The sequence below is a fragment of the Crocuta crocuta genome, unplaced genomic scaffold (genome assembly GCF_008692635.1).
Source record: "Crocuta crocuta isolate KB4526 unplaced genomic scaffold, BGI_CrCroc_1.0 scaffold127, whole genome shotgun sequence".
NCBI lineage: Eukaryota > Metazoa > Chordata > Mammalia > Carnivora > Hyaenidae > Crocuta > Crocuta crocuta.
Window position 1 is genome coordinate 11269463 of NW_027532008.1, and position 16642 is coordinate 11286104.

Consider the following 16642-nt stretch of genomic DNA (forward strand, 5'->3'; position numbering starts at 1 on the left):
CTGGCCGCGGCCGCCGCGGCGCAGGGCAAAGAAGGTGAGTGCGCGCGCGGGGCCGCCCGGGCCCCGGGACTCCGAGCGTCCCGGAGCCCCGCGGGGTGACGCGCGCAACTTTGGAAACCGACCTGGCGCCTCCCAGCCCCGGCGTGCCGGGGTCGGGAGGGCGCGCGCTGCCTTCCCGGCGCATCTGGAACCCGAGCCGGGTTACGGGGCTTCCGGGGACTCAGGGGTTGCGGGCGGGCGCGCGGGGCTCGGAGGCCGCGGAGAAGGGCCCGCGGTGCCCGCCACGCGGTCGCAGCCCGGGAGGCGGCTTCAGGAACGCGTCCCGACGGGGGCGCGAGGGACTCTTGGAGAATGGGGTGCCTGAGGGGCTTTCCGCGGGCTCGGTCTCCTGGTGACCTGTCTTCACTAACCCGCTGGTCCGATTTTGCCGAGAAGCATTCCTGTGGAGGCCCCCCGTTTTGGGGAGGGGGCTCTTCGGCCGGCTGGGAGCCCCCTGCGGAAGCCCCTGCTCCCTGAGGCTTTCTCCACGCCCCCTTTTGCCTCCAGGCGGGCAGGAGGGCGCAGGGGGAGTTTCGGGCCAACCTGCCCCCGCAGAGCCACCCTGTTTTCCCGAGCGGCATTCCCAGGCTCGGGGGTCAGGTTCGGGGCCGCGAGTGCGGACAGGAAGTCCCAAAGTCAAGCGTTCTGAGCGAGGGGTGACTCAGAACGAGGAAATGCGGCAGGTGGGGGCGCGGTCTCTCGAGGTGTGGAGCCGTCACCCCAGGGCCACCAGGGAGTCCGGGCATCCGGGGGTGGGGGCCTGAATCACCCACCCCCGCCCCAGCGCTCCCTGAGCGGCGCCGGCTGAGGGGCCCCGCAGACTTTGCCCTGGGCGGGGCAGGTGTGTGGATGGGGGCGTTGCCCCTCCGCTAGGGTCGCAGAGAGGATGAGGACTCCTGTCCTTGGCCGAGGACCTTCCTGTCCACCCAGCCGAGGCCGGCTTCGGTTTCCAACGGCGAGAACAAGTTTTCCCCGTCGGCCTGGCCAGAGCGAGCCTCCCGCAGGCTCCAGCAGGGGGAAGCGTAGCGGAAGCCCCAGGCCCCTGAGAAGTTTCCTTGAGCCTTGGTTTCTTTTTCTGTCTCCCAAACTGGGGTTGGAGGTTTTGCTTTTCCGAGTGGGGAGGGAGAGAGGCCAGAGCTGGAGCTGGTGGAGGTGGAGTGGGGGGCGCATCCTGTCCCAGTTCCTGGATGGGTCCGGGCTTCTGGTCCCAGCTTGCAGGAGTGGGCGGCAGGGATTTCTGCGATCCCCAATACTCACCACCCCACCATCACCCTCCAGCTTTGGGTTCTCTCCCTTCTTGGGAGACTGTGCTTGGAGAGAAGGGGAAAGACAGCTGGAATCACTATAGGCTTTTCTGGAAGGCTGTCCTGGGGGTGAGGGGATTAGGCAGAACTACCCCGATCTGCCAAGCTGTGCCTGGAAGGCTGGAGTCATCTGGTCCTTGTGCCCTATATTGTCCCTTCTCCAGCCTAGATCACTAGCCACCCCCTCCATGGGATTGAGGAGGAAAAGGGTGTGTATTGGAGGGTCCTGGGGTTGGGGGAGCATTTTTGCTTCAGCTCCAACAGCCCCTGTGAACAACTCCCCAGGTATGCCCACGGTGGGGGGTAGTGGTGTGGGGGGGGAGTGGGGATGTTCTCCGGTTTTCAGGCTGAATGTGGTGGATCTGCCTGGGGGCAGTGCGGTGGGCAGCGAGGAGGACACACATGTCCCTTCTGCCCTTAATCCAGACCGCTGCTCACATCCCTTCTCCTTTCTTGCCCCCTCCTTGTGGGCAGAGGAGCCAGGATGGATTTGTGGTCTCTGAAAGAACCTGTTAGATTCTCAGCAGCCACCGAATATGTCCTCCTTTTGCAAACGGGGAAACTGAGGGAGGCCCAAGCTCAGCCCTTGCCAGCCTGGGCCCTCTGCACAGAGAGGGTCAGATCTGAGCATCTGGCTTTTTGAGTTGCTAGAGCCCAGGGCTCCTTGTGTTGTGGTTTCATGGCCGATTATCCGAGGATGCCGAGTCTCTGGGCGCAGATGCCGTGGTGCCGATGAGGTGGCTGATGGGAAGGGGGCTGGAGAGTGCCCAGGGGCCCTGGAAAGTCCTTGGCTTGCTTTTGTAATAGCCCAGTTTGCCCTGTGTCCTTTTCCCTTCCCCCCTGCCCCACAGCGCCCCTTACCTCCCCCCCTTTTTTTTAATGTTTTATTTATTTCTAGGAGAGAGAGAGAGACAGCGTGAGCAGGGGAGGGTCAGAGAGAGAGGGAGTCACAGACTGAAACAGGCTCTAGGCTCTGAGCTGGCAGTCAGCTGATGCGGGGCTCGAACCCACCCACGAACCGCGAGATCATGACCTAAGCGAAAGTCGGACGCTTAACCGACTGAGCCACCCAGGCGCCCCTACCTCCCCCCTTTCTTTAGGAGTTAGCTCATTTTGGTGAAAGCAGGATGCGGGGAGCAGAGGAATGCCTCCAGGTAGTGCTGTGTTTGAGCCAAGAAAGCAATATGGACCCCTAAGGATGACGTCTGTCATGGAACTGGAGACAGAGAAGGGGTGGGGTGAGGGACTGAGGGCTCATGGATGAGCCCTGCCTAACCTGGGCCTCACAGAGAAGGCTCCGGGGGCAGCCCGAGGACTCCTGGGCCCCCACCCCTTCCAGGGAACCAGAGCCCCCAGTCCCTGGAAGAGCTTAGGGAGAGAGAGAGCCGCACCCGGGGTCCTGTTCCTGGTGATCGGTTCTAGGGAATTTCCTGGGAGGGGGCTGTGGCTGGAAGCCCCCGGGGGGGCCTCCTTCCTATGTGAAGGCTTCTTTTCTTCTCAGATGGAGCCCCGTGATACTTCTAGAGCTAGGCCTGGGGCTGGAAGGGGAGTGTGCTCTGGGAGGGGTGGTGGGGTTCCCTCTGTTCCAGGTTAACCCTTCAGAGCCTGAGAGCTATGAGCCCCCTCCCTTGGGGGGCACGGACTGCAGCTTCCTACGTGTCTGGGGAGGAGGGGATGTGCAGAACTATGTGGGGGGGGGCATTTACCAGGGTCCTCCTATCCACCTAGCTGGAGCCAGGACCCCCCAGATTCCTTCCTTTGTAGCTAGAACATTCCATCTGCCAGTGGGGTTAGTGAGTTTTCCGAGCCTGGGCCCCGGGCATGTCCGAACAAATCCATGCCCCTACCCCACCCCCTCCAGGCACTCTCCTCCAGCCCCAGAGCCTTGGGACAGGTGCCACATCGGATTTCCTCTTGCCGGTCTGGGCTGCTGGGCCCTTCCTAGAGAGATTTGGCTCGGGTCAGCGGCGGGTGGCGGTGCCACACACCAGGGGAGCGGGGCATTTGGACCCCAGGAGAGGATTTCCAAGACCCTTCTCCGTCCCCTCACTCTGCACCCACCCCTGAACCGGGCCATCTCTGTCCCCTGCCTGCCTGGGCTCCGCCCCTAGAGTGATTCTTCCAAGTCCTGGTCTTGAGGAATGCTGCCTCTTGAGGTCATATTCTTCATGCTCCAGGGTCCAAAGGAAGTGTGCTCAGTCCCTTCCCCCCTCCACCTGAGGGTCTTACCCTCCAAATCCGGGGATTTCGCATAGGGCTCCATGCCCGAGTTGCCCCAGCCTCCCTGCCCTCTAGGAAGAGTGGCACCTCCTGGCAGCTACCTGGGCTTTACTTGGAAATGAAGGTGGGACAGTGCCTGGGGTCTTGGGCCTTGGCTGTAGCCACCGAGCCTGGCAGAGAGCCAGAGATGGACTGACAGGTGCTGCCCAAGGGCAGCACCACATCTAAGGAAGCCCCTGGCAGTGTGTCCCTCGCTGGGCTCCAGATGGCTCTCTGGGGACAGCATGGTCCTGGCACCTGGTCCCTCTTGGGCCTGGAAGTCCCCTCCAAAAGTTTCCATCTCTGTTCCCCCAGGCGCCCCTGGTAAGGCAGCAGCCAGGGGTCCCAAAGACGTGGCGGGCCGGCCACTTTCCCAGCGTGGGGACCTTGCCAGCTGTGTGTATCTTGGGCCTCTCCTAGAGGCCCTTATGGGTTCCGAGCTTTATCCTGCCTGCTCTGTGGCTTTTGTGGTGGGGAGATCAGTTTCCAGACACCCCCCGCCATCAGTCCCCCCTCTCCTCCCTGGAGCTGTTCCCACTTGTTAACAGCCCTCTCTTCTTGGAGTGCCCGGAGACGTGTGTGTACATCCGTGTGCTGCATATGTGTGCTACACGGCCTGGGTGGGGTTGGGGATATTTTGTGCCAGGGTGTGTGTGTGTGTGTGTGTGTGGCAGGAGCAGACACGGGTGCCCCCAAGGCCCACATGCCTGTGAAGTACTGCTGAGGGGCCTTGTTTCAGGAAGCAGACGGGGCGGCGTGGTGTCACTTACCAGTCCTGCCCGCCCCAGCTCTCTGCCCAGCTGCTGTCTCCCTGCTGGGCTGAGCTCTGTCCGGCTCTGCCCAGCGGGGGGCAGACTGAGGGGGGTGGTGTGGCTGGAGCTGTGGCCTGGGAGACAGGAGGCCTAGTCCTCACCCAGCCTGCTGCATGACTTTGACCCTGTCCCGTCCCTTTCCCCGGTCCCTATTTCCCCGTCTATCGAGGGACACGTCTTTGCAATATAGTGACCCTGTAGAATGGGGTCTCTCTCCGAGAGCTGAGAGCTGAGGAATCTGTCATGGCCCCTTAGGGCCCCTGGGGGACTCTCACCTTTCCCACCATGGCCTGAGCCCTGGAGATGCCTCCAAGCTAACTCGCCCTCCCTCCCATCTCTTCTAGTCGTACTATTGGATTTCGCTGCAGCTAAAGGGGAACTCGGCTGGCTCACGCACCCATATGGCAAAGGGGTAAGCCTTCAAGGTCAAGTAAGGGGCATGGGGATGGGGAAACTGAGACCCAGTGAGGATGGGGCCAGCCTAGATCAGACAGCTCAGCCAGGGATCGAACTCAGCGTCCTGCTTCCCTCACCAGGCTCAGAGTCTGCCATCCCAGGCTGGGTAGGCTGGGGGTTGGAAGGTAGAGGAAGGGACCTGAGAGGCAGAAAGACCTGGGGAGACAGCTGAAGACCCTGGCAGAGCAGGGACCCTTGGGTGCCCCAGTGGGCCAAAGCTCAGAGGACCGCCCTCCATCCCACCTAGTTTCCTCCACCTGCCTTTTGGGTGGGAAAGGGTTGAAGGTTCCCTATCCTCAAGGTCCCAGCCCAGAAGGTGAGGGGTAAGGGAGAGACAGGGAGCAGTGGCTCTCAGGTACCATAGCCCGGGAAACCAGATCAGGTTCCTTCCTGCTGGACTCCTCTCCCTTCTCCCCCAGATGTTACTTCCCCTTCCTGCTAGGGGTGGATTTGTTTTGCCTCATCCCCACCCAAGTTTCCTCCCCTCTGCCCTGACCTACTGTGTCCAGGACTGGTGGGCAAGACACTGGGATCCTTTTCCCCACCTTGTGTGATCTTGGGGAAGATACTGCTGCTCTCTGGGCCTCAGTTTCCCCTCTGTATAATGGGTGCTTTCTGGGGTTTGTCTGGGGGCCCTGAGCTAGGGAGAAGTATATTTCTGGGGGATGGGGGCGGTTCCCACTGCTGGCCAGCTCTGCGTGAGTCAGGTGCTTATCCCCGGCCACCTTAGCCCCGTGCAGGCCCGAGACGTGGCTCTGTAGACTTCCAGGATCCGAGAATGTGTAGCCAGGAGGGGCTACAGATCACCTAATCCAACTTGGCCAGTATACAGTGTGGGAAACTGAGGCCGGAGGGCATTCGAGAAGGGCCTTGGGCAATGTCATATAGTGTAGTCTGGGCCTCTTTCCCCAGCCCCTCTGCTTTTATTCATTCATTCACTTGTTCATTCAACAAATATTTTCCTGAGCACCTACTCTGTTCCAGGGAGGCTCTGGGGATACATGAAAGATTTAGATGCCCCAACGATGCCCTTGCTCCAGCGAGCTCAGAGTCTAGTGTGGGAGCCAGACCAGAGGTTATCAGCACATAGGTTCCAAATGCTGTGATAAAGGGGGTATGTCAGAGGGTGGCACGTGGCCCAACCTGGGAAGTCTTCCCAGAGGAGACTGAGCTGTGTGCAGAGGAGGGAGGAACGTGTGCTAGTCTGTTCCAAAGCCAGGATCTAAATAATGGGCATCACTCATTGTTTCTGACTTAACCCTTTCCCCGCCACTCACACCTGTCCCTACACACACATCTGGTAAATGATGATGACGATGATGATGGGGATGCCGGCTGCCAGTGTGACAGTGTGCTTCTTACCCACACCAGACAGTGTGCTTGGCATTTTGTAGACACTGTCATTTATCCTCACAGCCATTCTGCGAGGAGATCTTGTCCCCATCCTACAGATAGAGACTCTGAGGCTCAGAGAGCTTAAGTGATCCCCCTGAGGTCACACGGGCTCCCCCAGACTCCACCCCGGCTCCCAGTCCATGTGGAGGGACAGGCTCCAGCTCAGCCACTTGTAGCGTGTAAGGGCGAAACTGAAGTACCTCTCTGGGCCTCAGTTTCCTAACCTGTAGAATGAAGATAGCAAGAACTGTAAAGCATCATCCTGATGCCCCACTCTGCCCCCTGGGCATTGCCCTCTGGGCCCCAGTTTCTCCTCGGGCACCTGCCTGCACTAACCTGTCCCCCTCCTTGCCCCCTCCCCCCACCTCACTGTGCACAGTGGGACCTGATGCAGAACATCATGGACGACATGCCCATCTACATGTACTCTGTGTGCAACGTGGTATCTGGCGACCAGGACAACTGGCTCCGCACCAACTGGGTGTACCGCGGCGAGGCTGAGCGCATCTTCATCGAGCTCAAGTTCACCGTGCGTGACTGCAACAGCTTCCCCGGGGGCGCCAGCTCCTGCAAGGAGACCTTCAACCTCTACTACGCCGAGTCGGACGTGGACTATGGCACCAACTTCCAGAAGCGCCAGTTCACCAAGATTGACACCATCGCGCCCGACGAGATCACGGTCAGCAGCGACTTCGAGGCCCGCCACGTGAAGCTGAATGTGGAGGAGCGCTCGGTGGGCCCGCTCAGCCGCAAGGGCTTCTACCTGGCCTTCCAGGACATTGGCGCCTGCGTGGCGCTGCTCTCCGTCCGCGTCTACTACAAGAAGTGCCCCGAGCTGCTGCAGGGCCTGGCCCGCTTCCCCGAGACCATCGCGGGCTCCGATGCACCCTCCCTGGCCACCGTGGCTGGCACCTGCGTGGACCATGCTGTGGTGCCACCCGGGGGCGAAGAGCCCCGCATGCACTGCGCGGTGGACGGCGAGTGGCTGGTGCCCATCGGCCAGTGCCTGTGCCAGGAGGGCTACGAGAAGGTGGAAGATGCCTGTCAGGGTGAGTGACGCTGCAGGGCTGGCGGGAAAGGGGGCTGCTGGGGTGCGGGCTGTGGTCCTGGGTTCTGGCATCGGCTCTGGTGCTGTGAGATCCCGGTAAGGTCATTCCTGCTTGGACTCCAATGCGCGGGGGGGTCTATTAGCGGAAATCACAAGAGCCTTCCTGGACTTTGGTTTCCTTATTTATGGTTGGATTCGCTCATTCACTGGGAAGCAACAGCTTGAAAAACAGGATACTGTGGAAGTTATGAGTAAGGATTCTAGGACAAGAATGCCTGGGTTCAAATCTCAGCTCTGCATTTAGCTGTGTGGCTGTAAGTCAGTTTCTTAACCTCTCTGTGCCTGGTTTCCTCATCTGTAAAGTGGAGATAAAACATACTGCTCACCTTGTAGGGTAATTATGATAATCAAATGACTTAATGCTCATAAAGTGCTTAGGTCAGTGCCTGACACATAAGTGCTTTCAAGTGTGGTTGTTAGTTTTGATTCATTGCATAGTATCACTTAAGTATCTGCTATATACCAGCGCTCTGGACCCATGGTACAGTTTCTGGAGCTCATTCCATCTCTGTGAACTCACTGCATGACCTTAGGCAAGTCACCTAACCTCTCTGGGTCTCAGGCTGCTCTCTCGTACACAGAGGTGAGGGAATTAGACCCAGGATTCAATCCCCTGGCTGCACATGAACTACCTGGGGAACTTTTGAAAACTCTGTGCTTTGAGGTAGAAGCGGAAGGGAAGTGCGAGGTCCCCAGGGCCATGGACCCAGATTCTCCTGCTGCATCTTCTTCTGCTGACAAATGGGACCCAGAGAGGGGGCCAATTATACCGGACTCTGTCTGGGAACGGGGCCTAGGCTTTCTGAGCTCACATCAGGAGGCTGTGGCTTGGCACGGCCGGGGCCTGTGACAGCGGAAATCTCTACAGCAATGTGGATTTTTTCAATGGGTGACTTTTTCTAGAAATGGCTGCGGGGCAGGGCATTTGTGGAATGCAGGCCAACCTTTGGAAGGCCAGCTCATCATCCTTTCTCTCTGGGAATTTCTTTGCTGAGATAAGCAGGACATTGAGAAATTGGGGTTTAGTCCCTGTAAGTCATACATACCCACCGGCTGATCTTGGGTAAATCTCTCATCGGTGGCCTAAAATAAGAAGGATTTTTACTTGTTTTTTTTTAGCCATAGATCCTGCCACACATGAAGCAGGTTGAAATGTTGGAGGAACTGAAGGCTTGTCTGATAGGGCTTCATTTGCCTCTTAAAACAAATCCTCAGAACCTTGCTTAACACCCTCTGTAAGCCCCTGGATGAGAAGTTCCTTTTCTGGCCATAAGCCTGTGGTGTAGTCTCTGCTCTGGCCCTTCCTAACACCCCAATGCCCTTCCAGCCCCCGCCTGCTGTCTGAGCCTCTCTTCCTTAGGCGGCCCCTGCTTTAGGTGACCTCGAGTGCACACTCCCAGTTTCAGACAATGACCGCGGGGTGGGTTCCCCCCCCCCCAGGCAGCCCAGTGGGCTCCTCCCACATGACATCCTCACACAAGAATGCGGGGGTGGGGGGGTGAGGGGCAGCTGAAAACTTTCCACAGGCTGGTGATTCAGGCCCTGCAGAGATAAGTGGACATTGGGGTTGGGGGTGTTCTTTCCAGCAAGGCAGGGGGCAGCCTTCCTTCCCCTAGAGGAGGGAGGGGGGCGGGGAGGCGGGCAGAGTCCTGGCAGCCTTTGTTTGTGAAGAGCTGGGTAGGCCCCGGGTGCGGAGGATTGATTTCCACGAGCAAAATCTTCGACTTTTCCTGGTGGATCCTTCTCAACCATGAGCCACCCGCTGGCTTGGGTTTTCTTCCTTGAGATCCCTCTACCAAAATAACCCGTCCCTTCAGTGTGCTCCAGGGGCACCCGCGTGGCTGGGAACCCCCAGCCCCGCTGCTCTTTATCCCTGCAGACGTCCGCAGCAGCCCCTGACCCGGGTGCCAGCGGAGATAAAACCAGTAAGTCCTGTAGGCAGGTGATCTTCACGGGCAGGTGTGAGCCAGGCGAGCACTTGATTGGAACACTTGCTCAGTCCGGCCGACCTCGTGGAGGCTGAGGCTCAGAGAGGCAAAGAGACTTGCCTGCAGTCACACAGCCAAGGTGTGTGGTCGTGTCAGGGTTTGAATCCAGGTGATGCAGCGGCTTCCGGGCTGGGATGGGCCGGGAAGTGGGGCGGGAAGTGACCAGTTCCTTTGGAATCCCTGACTCAGCCCGTGGCCAGGAGACCAGCTCTCCGGGCAGTCTCTGGCTGGTGGGTCCTGGCGCGGGAGGGAGAGCGAGCGGGGGCTGTTACGAAGCACACTGAAGAAGAAGTGGAGGCAGGTGCAGGACCCAGCTTCTCCCACAGGGGCTTTTCCTGACGACAAATGGAGTCCAGAGAGGGGTGTGGATTCGCTGAGGTCACGGAGCACCTGGTGCAGGTCACCTTCAGAGTCTGCTTCTTTTCAGGGTTCTTTCCCCGGGAAGCTTGGCACGCAGGAAAGAGTTAAACAGACAACGGCAGGGAGGCACCTCCCAGGTGCCGCGATCGGACGGGTGGGCACCCTGCCGGGAGAGCTCTCTGAGCTATGTCAAGAATGAGCCAGCTTCACTCGGGTCCCCCGCCCTGCCCCCGGCCCTGCCCCGGGGGACAGCGGAGTCGCTCAGGCTGACCTCGTCATCTCCCCCGGGGCGGCTTTGTCTCCGCTTCCTGTGCTGGCATCGGCAGCTGAGCTGCTGGGGGCCTGCCCGGCGCCTCAGCCGTGGGCACTGCCGGCCAGGTGAGCAGGTGGCCAGCGGCCTTGGCCAAAGGCTCAGCCTAGCAGCTGGGAGGCCAGAACTGGAGACGGGCACCGTGTGTGGGGAATTCATTCTTTGGTGGCTCCAGCTCCTTCAAGGGGCCCGGCCCCCTGGGCATGCCTCCTGCCTAGTTTCTCCGTCACCNCGGAGACGGGCACCGTGTGTGGGGAATTCATTCTTTGGCGGCTCCAGCTCCTTCAAGGGACCCGGCCCCCTGGGCATGCCTCCTGCCTAGTTTCTCCGTCACCTGGTTCGTAGGGACACCCTAGTCCAGGCACCAGGCCGAGCATTTCACAGGTTTCCTTCAGTCTTCGCAAACTCAGAAAGGCTGCGGACTTTAGCTTCATTTTACAGATGAGGAAACTGAGGCCCAGAGAGAGGAAACAGTGACTAGTGACCAAAAGAGCTGGCACCTGGTACGAAGCAGGCGGTGTACTGTCCCCAGCTCGCTGCCCCTGACATGTGTCCTACCCGTAAACTGTATGAACTTGGCCAGTCCCCTCTGGGCCTCATTCTCCCCATCTGTAAAATGGGTGAGTTGGACCCCTGCTGGTCTCGTGATCAGTTACCTCCTGTGACTTTCTGCTGAAAGCCTAAGAACCTGGACGGCCAGTAGGCTGTTGACTGGGTGACCTCACCTCATGCGGCAAGGATCGGGGTCCAAGCGCTGGCATCCTGAGCGGCCCAGGCCTAGTGGGGGCAGGGGTGTGGGTCCAAAACGGAAGGGGAGGCATCCTCTAGGCAGGGGGTGGCTCTGGTTAAGGTGGTCTTTGGGGAGGGTGGCCCCAGGCTGGGTCAGGGGCTGTGGGCAGAAGACCTGCTTAGTCAGGACATGATGCTCAGGCCGGCGGCTCTGTGGGCTGTTGACTTGTGGGCACGTCCCCTTCCTGGGGAGTGCCACCGGGCCTGATTTCTGTGGTTTCCTCTGGCCTGCTGGGTGGGAGCCACGCATGGGATGACCGCTCCCCACCCCGTGTGCCCTGCCTGCCCCGCCCTCAGCTCACACCGGGGGCAGAGTCACACCCTGGCAGCTCAGCGGGGTAGCCCCTCCCTCCCTCCCTCTCCGGAGGTGAGTGGGTCCCCTGAACGGAAGGAAGGAGGCAGGGAAAGCAAACAGAAGATAAAAGGCTGGTGGTGGGGAGGCCGCAGGAGGCGGAGGCTGGCGGTGCGGGGAGAGCCAGGCTTATCTCTGGCACGGTGGAGGAATGTGCTGAAGATAATTCTCCAGGGCGTGTGAAAAGGGGGGCAAGGTGCTAGCCTCGGGGACCTCCCCACATGGGGCCAGAGCCTGCCAGGGAGTGAGAAGCCACCAGGGCCTGGAGCCATCATTTCCCCTCATCATTTCTCCTCATCAGCAAGGTCGATGACTCCTGGGTCACCATTTGCTGCCTGAGACAAAGTCCGCGCTCTTCCCCCCGCTGTGGCTTGGGGAGGTCACTGGCCACAGGTGCATTGCCGCTGTGGCCTCTTGACCCTGTGACCTCGCCGCTACCAGTTTGGGAGGTGGTTGGGCCCAGGGGGAGGGGCTCTGCCAGCAGCTGGATTTGCGTCACTCCAGAAGGCGTGTGTCCCTAAAGTCACTCCGTGCTGCCATCTGAGAGGCGGGCACCAAGAACTGGAAAAACCGGGGTCCAGCTCTGGGTGCAGCCGCCATGCCCTAGTTCTCCTGCTCGGTGGGGCCCGGGCCTGCTGGTGACCTGCCCAGGGAAGCTGTCCGCGGGGGTGCCTGGGCCGGGCTCTTGCACTAGGCAGCTGGGTCTCCTGGACCCCACCGGGTCTCTCTTCTGTGATGGGCGTTTAATGTGTACGTCCCAGGCTTTGCCATCTTTGCACGTTCATTTGCTCATTTGCCTACATCCACCCGGTCAACAGATGTCAGCTGAACACCTACTGCGTGCCAGCCCCGTGCTGGGGCGCAGGACTCTGTACTTAGTCTCCAAGCGCTGCCGGCCTCAGAGAAGATCCTCCTGTGAGCAGAAATAATTTCAATGGAGCGCGAAAGCCGGGCTGTGAATTCCCCTGAAGCAGAAGCGGTGTTTATCTCTCTCTCTATCGGATCCCAGAGTGTGCCAGACACGTAGGAAGTACCCAATTTCTATTTGGTAAACAGAAGATTGAGTAATAGATGCCCTAATGGGGCAGAAGAGGGCCAGAAGCTGGGCAGCCTGCGATGGCTTTGGAGAGGCTCTCAAGCTGGGTATTGCAGGACGCATACGAGTTCCCTGGTTGGCTAAGAGGGACCATGGGCATTTTGTGTATGTGAGTGTGGGAACACCCAGTGTGTGACCCCGTCCCCGCTTGCGTGTCCAGAACGCCGGGAAATCTAACCAGGCAAAGTCAGAAAGACCCGGGGGGCTTGCCGGTGTCCTCCACGTGAATTCTGGGGCGCCCCCGAGCACGGGCACACCCCCCAGGGCCCCGGGGACAGCCCCTTGCAGTCGTGGGGCTGGAGGAGGGGGCAGCACATTCCCGTCAGGCAAGTACATGCTCTGTTGATGCTGCCGCTCCACTGTATTATCTGGCATATCCGCAGCGGAAATCTCTCCAAATTCCCTCTTTCCTGCCGGCAGTCAGGCCACCCCCGGGCTCTGGGGCCAAAGAATGGAGGCTGACTCTTCCCCCCCCACCACCTTCCTCCTCTTGGCATAGGGCTTGGGGGCAGGGAGGCGCCGGGGAGCAACCTCCTGGTGGGGAGTGGGGGCATCGTGGGGGGTTTGCAGGTGGCTAACGCCTTCGACAGAGTGTTAGCGTGGGGGTTTGTGGGCCCCTCCCCAGCTTGAGGGCCTGGGCTGGAAGGTGTGATGGTGGTTCTGGGGGCCCTGAGCACCCCCACTCCATTGGGCCTGGACAACTGGAGCCGGCACTTACCCAGGGACAAGTCAGGGCACTTGGGAGGGGGGCTGAGATCCCAGCATAAAATGTCCCAGCTTTCTGGGATCTCAGTTTTGCTTGAACATTTGGGGAGAGGAGAGCTATTTTTATAATATAACAGATACATAGGGGGGAATGCAACACGCACGTGGGTTTCTGAAGTGCGGTAGGAGACTAGGCTCCCCGGCCCACACTCCGGGGTTGATGCTACCCTTTCTTCGCATTGGCCATAAATGTGCCCAGGCTGAGAGAAGACCTATGTCAAAGAGGTGCCACACACGCTGACCACCCCCTCCCTGCCACCGCCCTCAGCTGCTCTGAAATTAGTCTTGGGATTTTCTGACTGTTGAAGCAGGTCAGGACTCATCTCCTGTCTCTTCAGGCTCCTTTTAGAAATGTTGACTTCTCTTTGCGCTAAATGGAGATATTTGTGGGAGGAGAGGGGCTCAGAGTCGGGGTCCTGGGTTTAGGTTTTGGCTTCGTGCCTTAGGAGCTTGTTGACCTTGGACAAGCGGCCTTGCCTCTCTGGGCATCAGGCTCCTCTCCTCGCAAGTGGAATGAGTGGTACAGGGCCCAAGTTCAATAGGCTCGTGGCGGGGACTATGGATGGCAAATGCTTGCTTGGCTCAGGAGCAGCACACAGTAGGTGCTTAATCAGCGGTCGGTCGCTGTTTGTGACTGGGGTTCCAGGCTCTGCAGGAGTAGGAGCCGGGTCCCAGGCCCCTCTGTCCTTGGCGAGCCCCCTGCCCTGCGGCCCGCGCCCCCTTCGGGGCCTGCGCTGAGGTTCTGACGCGGCAGCACGGGGAGGAAGGGACGGCCCACATGTCCCTGGGGTCCTCTGCCCCCCAGTCCCGCCCCCACCTCCGCTCACATAGGGAACTGGATGAAGAGGAAGACTGTCCAAGAAGTTTCTTGACAGTGTGGATCTGACTGTGCCCTTTTGTCCTACATCAAGCCTTCCATCCTTCCATGGCCTTCCTGTCTCCGGGATAAAGTCCTGGCTCCTCAGCCTGGCATTGAAGGCCTTTCTCAGCCTGGTCCCTGCAAACCTGTCAGCCTTATCGCCTCCTGCTCCCACTCGTACTTTCTGTGTTTGTTTTCTGTGTTAGTCTTGTTCTTTCTCAGCCCGACCTTCTTCTTCCAACATTTCTGCCCCACCGAACTCCTATTCAGCCTCTAAGCCCCAGCTGGAATATCCCCACTGTGACTCCTCAGACCTCCTTAGGTCTTGCCGCCCCCCCCCGCCCCCTGCCCCGAGTAGGGCAGACGTTATCGTGTGTTGCTGTCCCCTGAGTTCAGGGGCTTTGTCTCATCTCCGGGGTCGTGCCGCAGACAGTGAACCTGGCACTAAGGCTGGAGGTATCTCAGGACACTGTCTGCACAATAAGCCGGAGGGAGGGGCAGTAACGGTAGGGGTGTAGAAGAGGTAGTAGGAGAGGGTGGTCCCGCTCCACCCCGGCCACTTCAGCAGCTGCCCGAGCCCCCGGCAGCCCTGGAGAGTGGGCCCTGCGTCTGGGTAGCTTCCTGCCTGTGAGGCCAGGAAGGGGCTTGGGGCAGGCTAGGCTAGGCTGGCGGGAGCAAGAAGCCTCTGCAGTCAGGTGCCTGAGCTCCTAGCTAGCCTGGCCAGGCCAGGACCTTCCACCCGGGGGCGCGGGCAGGGGGGGAGGAAAAGCTGCTTCCTGGCGGCCCTTGTGAGTGGAGGAAATGACTCGATCCTGGAGGCAGCGCCACAGAAGGTGCCGGGGGGCCTGGCCTTTCCTGCTTCCTGGTGGGCCAGCCCCGGAACAGGAAGGCAGCGGGTCCTGGGGTGGGGGAACACCTGCCGGGGGCATCCTGAGCGGGTGCGCCTGACCGATCGGCTGAGGTGGTGGCGCGAGTCGGTCAACAAACGGCAATGGTGAAGATGTCGCTACTGCCCTGGGCGGCTTGCAGCTTAGGTGGGGACCCATCCAGCTGGTCTGCGCAGATTAAAGGAGCGGAGGGAGGTGGGCGGTGCGCTCTGTCCGGAGCTGAACCAGGGGTGAGATCGGGTTCTTAGGAAGCCCAAAGGCGAGATGTAAGCCTTGAACACCAGGCTCAAGGTGGCCCTCGTTTAGAGAGCAGAGNGTGTTGGGGAGGCACTTCCTGGGTGCCCAGCAGGGGCTAAGTGCCTGCCTTGCATTTTGTCATCACAAGATGTTTTTTTTTTTACCTACTTTTTTTTTTTTAAATGTTTTATTTATTTCTGAGAGAGAGAGAGACAGCATGAGCAGGGGAGGGTCAGAGAGAGAGGGAGACACAGAATTGGAAACGGGCTCCAGGCTCTGAGCTAGCTGTCAGCACAGAGCCCGATGCGGGGCTCGAACCCACCATCTGTGAGATCATGACCTGAGCCGAAGTCGGATGCTTAACCGACTGAGCCACCCAGGCACTCCTTATCTACTGTTTTTTAATTTTAATTTAATTTTTTAAAAATTTAAATCCAAGTTGGTTAACAAGTAGCATAATAATCACAAGATGTTTTACCAAGGAGAAAACAGACCCCCTAAAGGTGTGTGAACAACCTGCGTGGGGTCCCCTGGTGATGTGCCCCTAAAAACGTCGCTGAGGGTGTGAACTGTCTGTCCCTCTGTCTGCCAGCCTGCTCCCCTGGATTCTTCAAGTCCGAGGTGTCCGAGAGCCCCTGTTTGGAGTGCCCCATGCACACGCTGCTGTCCCCCGAGGGGGCCACCTTCTGTGAGTGTGAGGAAGGCTACTTCCGGGCACCCCAAGACCTGCCGTCGATGCCCTGCACCCGTGAGTCTTGCAGTGGGTCGGGGAGGCTGGCCGGGCCGGGCGTGGTGCGCTGTGTGACCTGTCTGGGCTGGGCCTGAACTCTGCCCTCTGTGTAGGCCCGCCCTCCGCCCCGCACTACCTCACAGCCGTGGGCATGGGCGCCAAAGTGGAGCTGCGCTGGACGCCCCCCCAGGACAGCGGGGGCCGTGAGGACATCATCTACAGCGTCACCTGTGAACAGTGCTGGCCCGAGTCCGGCGAGTGCGGGCCCTGCGAGGCCAGCGTGCGCTACTCCGAGCCGCCGCACGCGCTGACCCGCACCAGCGTCATTGTCAGTGATTTGGAGCCGCACATGAACTACACCTTCGCGGTGGAGGCCCGCAACGGTGTCTCGGGTCTGGTGGCCAGCCGCAGCTTCCGCACCGCCAGCGTCAGCATCAACCAGACAGGTGAGGGCTGGCCCCATATGGGCCTCTGGGACCGCCCCGGCGGGGCTTCCGGAGGGCAGGCACCCAGGGCCCAGCTGTGTCCAGAGAGAGGCTGCAGCAGGTGGTTAAAGTCAAAGTCTGTGGGGTTACTTCCGAGCTCTGTGCCCTCTCTGGGCCTTAATTTCCTCACCTGTAAAATGGGAGTAATAATAGGGCTATTGAGAGGATTCAATAAACTATTCCATATGAGGCTCTTAGAACAGTGCCTGGTCCGTAGACAGGTGATACCAAGAGTCAGCTGTTGTTTTACTTTTAGGGTTTATGCGCTCATAAATATTCATAGGGCACCCCACATGTGCCGGCTCGCGGGATCCAGGGCCTGCGGCTCTGTGCCCTGGAGCCCAAAGTTAAGGATCTCAGCTTGGGATCTGAGGAGCCAGGGCTCTGGGTGAGACTGGGTCTGGGGGCTCT

General features: G+C 59.7%; 1 protein-coding gene across 2 annotated transcripts in view; it reads left to right on the top strand.

The window, feature by feature from the left end:
* The first annotated feature begins 6 nt into the window (after window positions 1–6).
* EPHA2 (EPH receptor A2) overlaps window positions 7–16642 on the top strand; it is a 27731-nt gene continuing 11095 nt past the window's right edge. For both annotated transcript variants that reach the window (XM_077775740.1, XM_077775739.1), the window contains exons 1-5: window positions 7–34; window positions 4759–4826; window positions 6645–7314; window positions 15609–15764; window positions 15860–16192. In XM_077775740.1, the coding sequence (XP_077631866.1) occupies window positions 6654–7314; window positions 15609–15764; window positions 15860–16192 (1150 nt within the window). In that variant the 5' untranslated portion in view covers window positions 7–34; window positions 4759–4826; window positions 6645–6653. The remainder of the gene's footprint in view (window positions 35–4758; window positions 4827–6644; window positions 7315–15608; window positions 15765–15859; window positions 16193–16642) is intronic.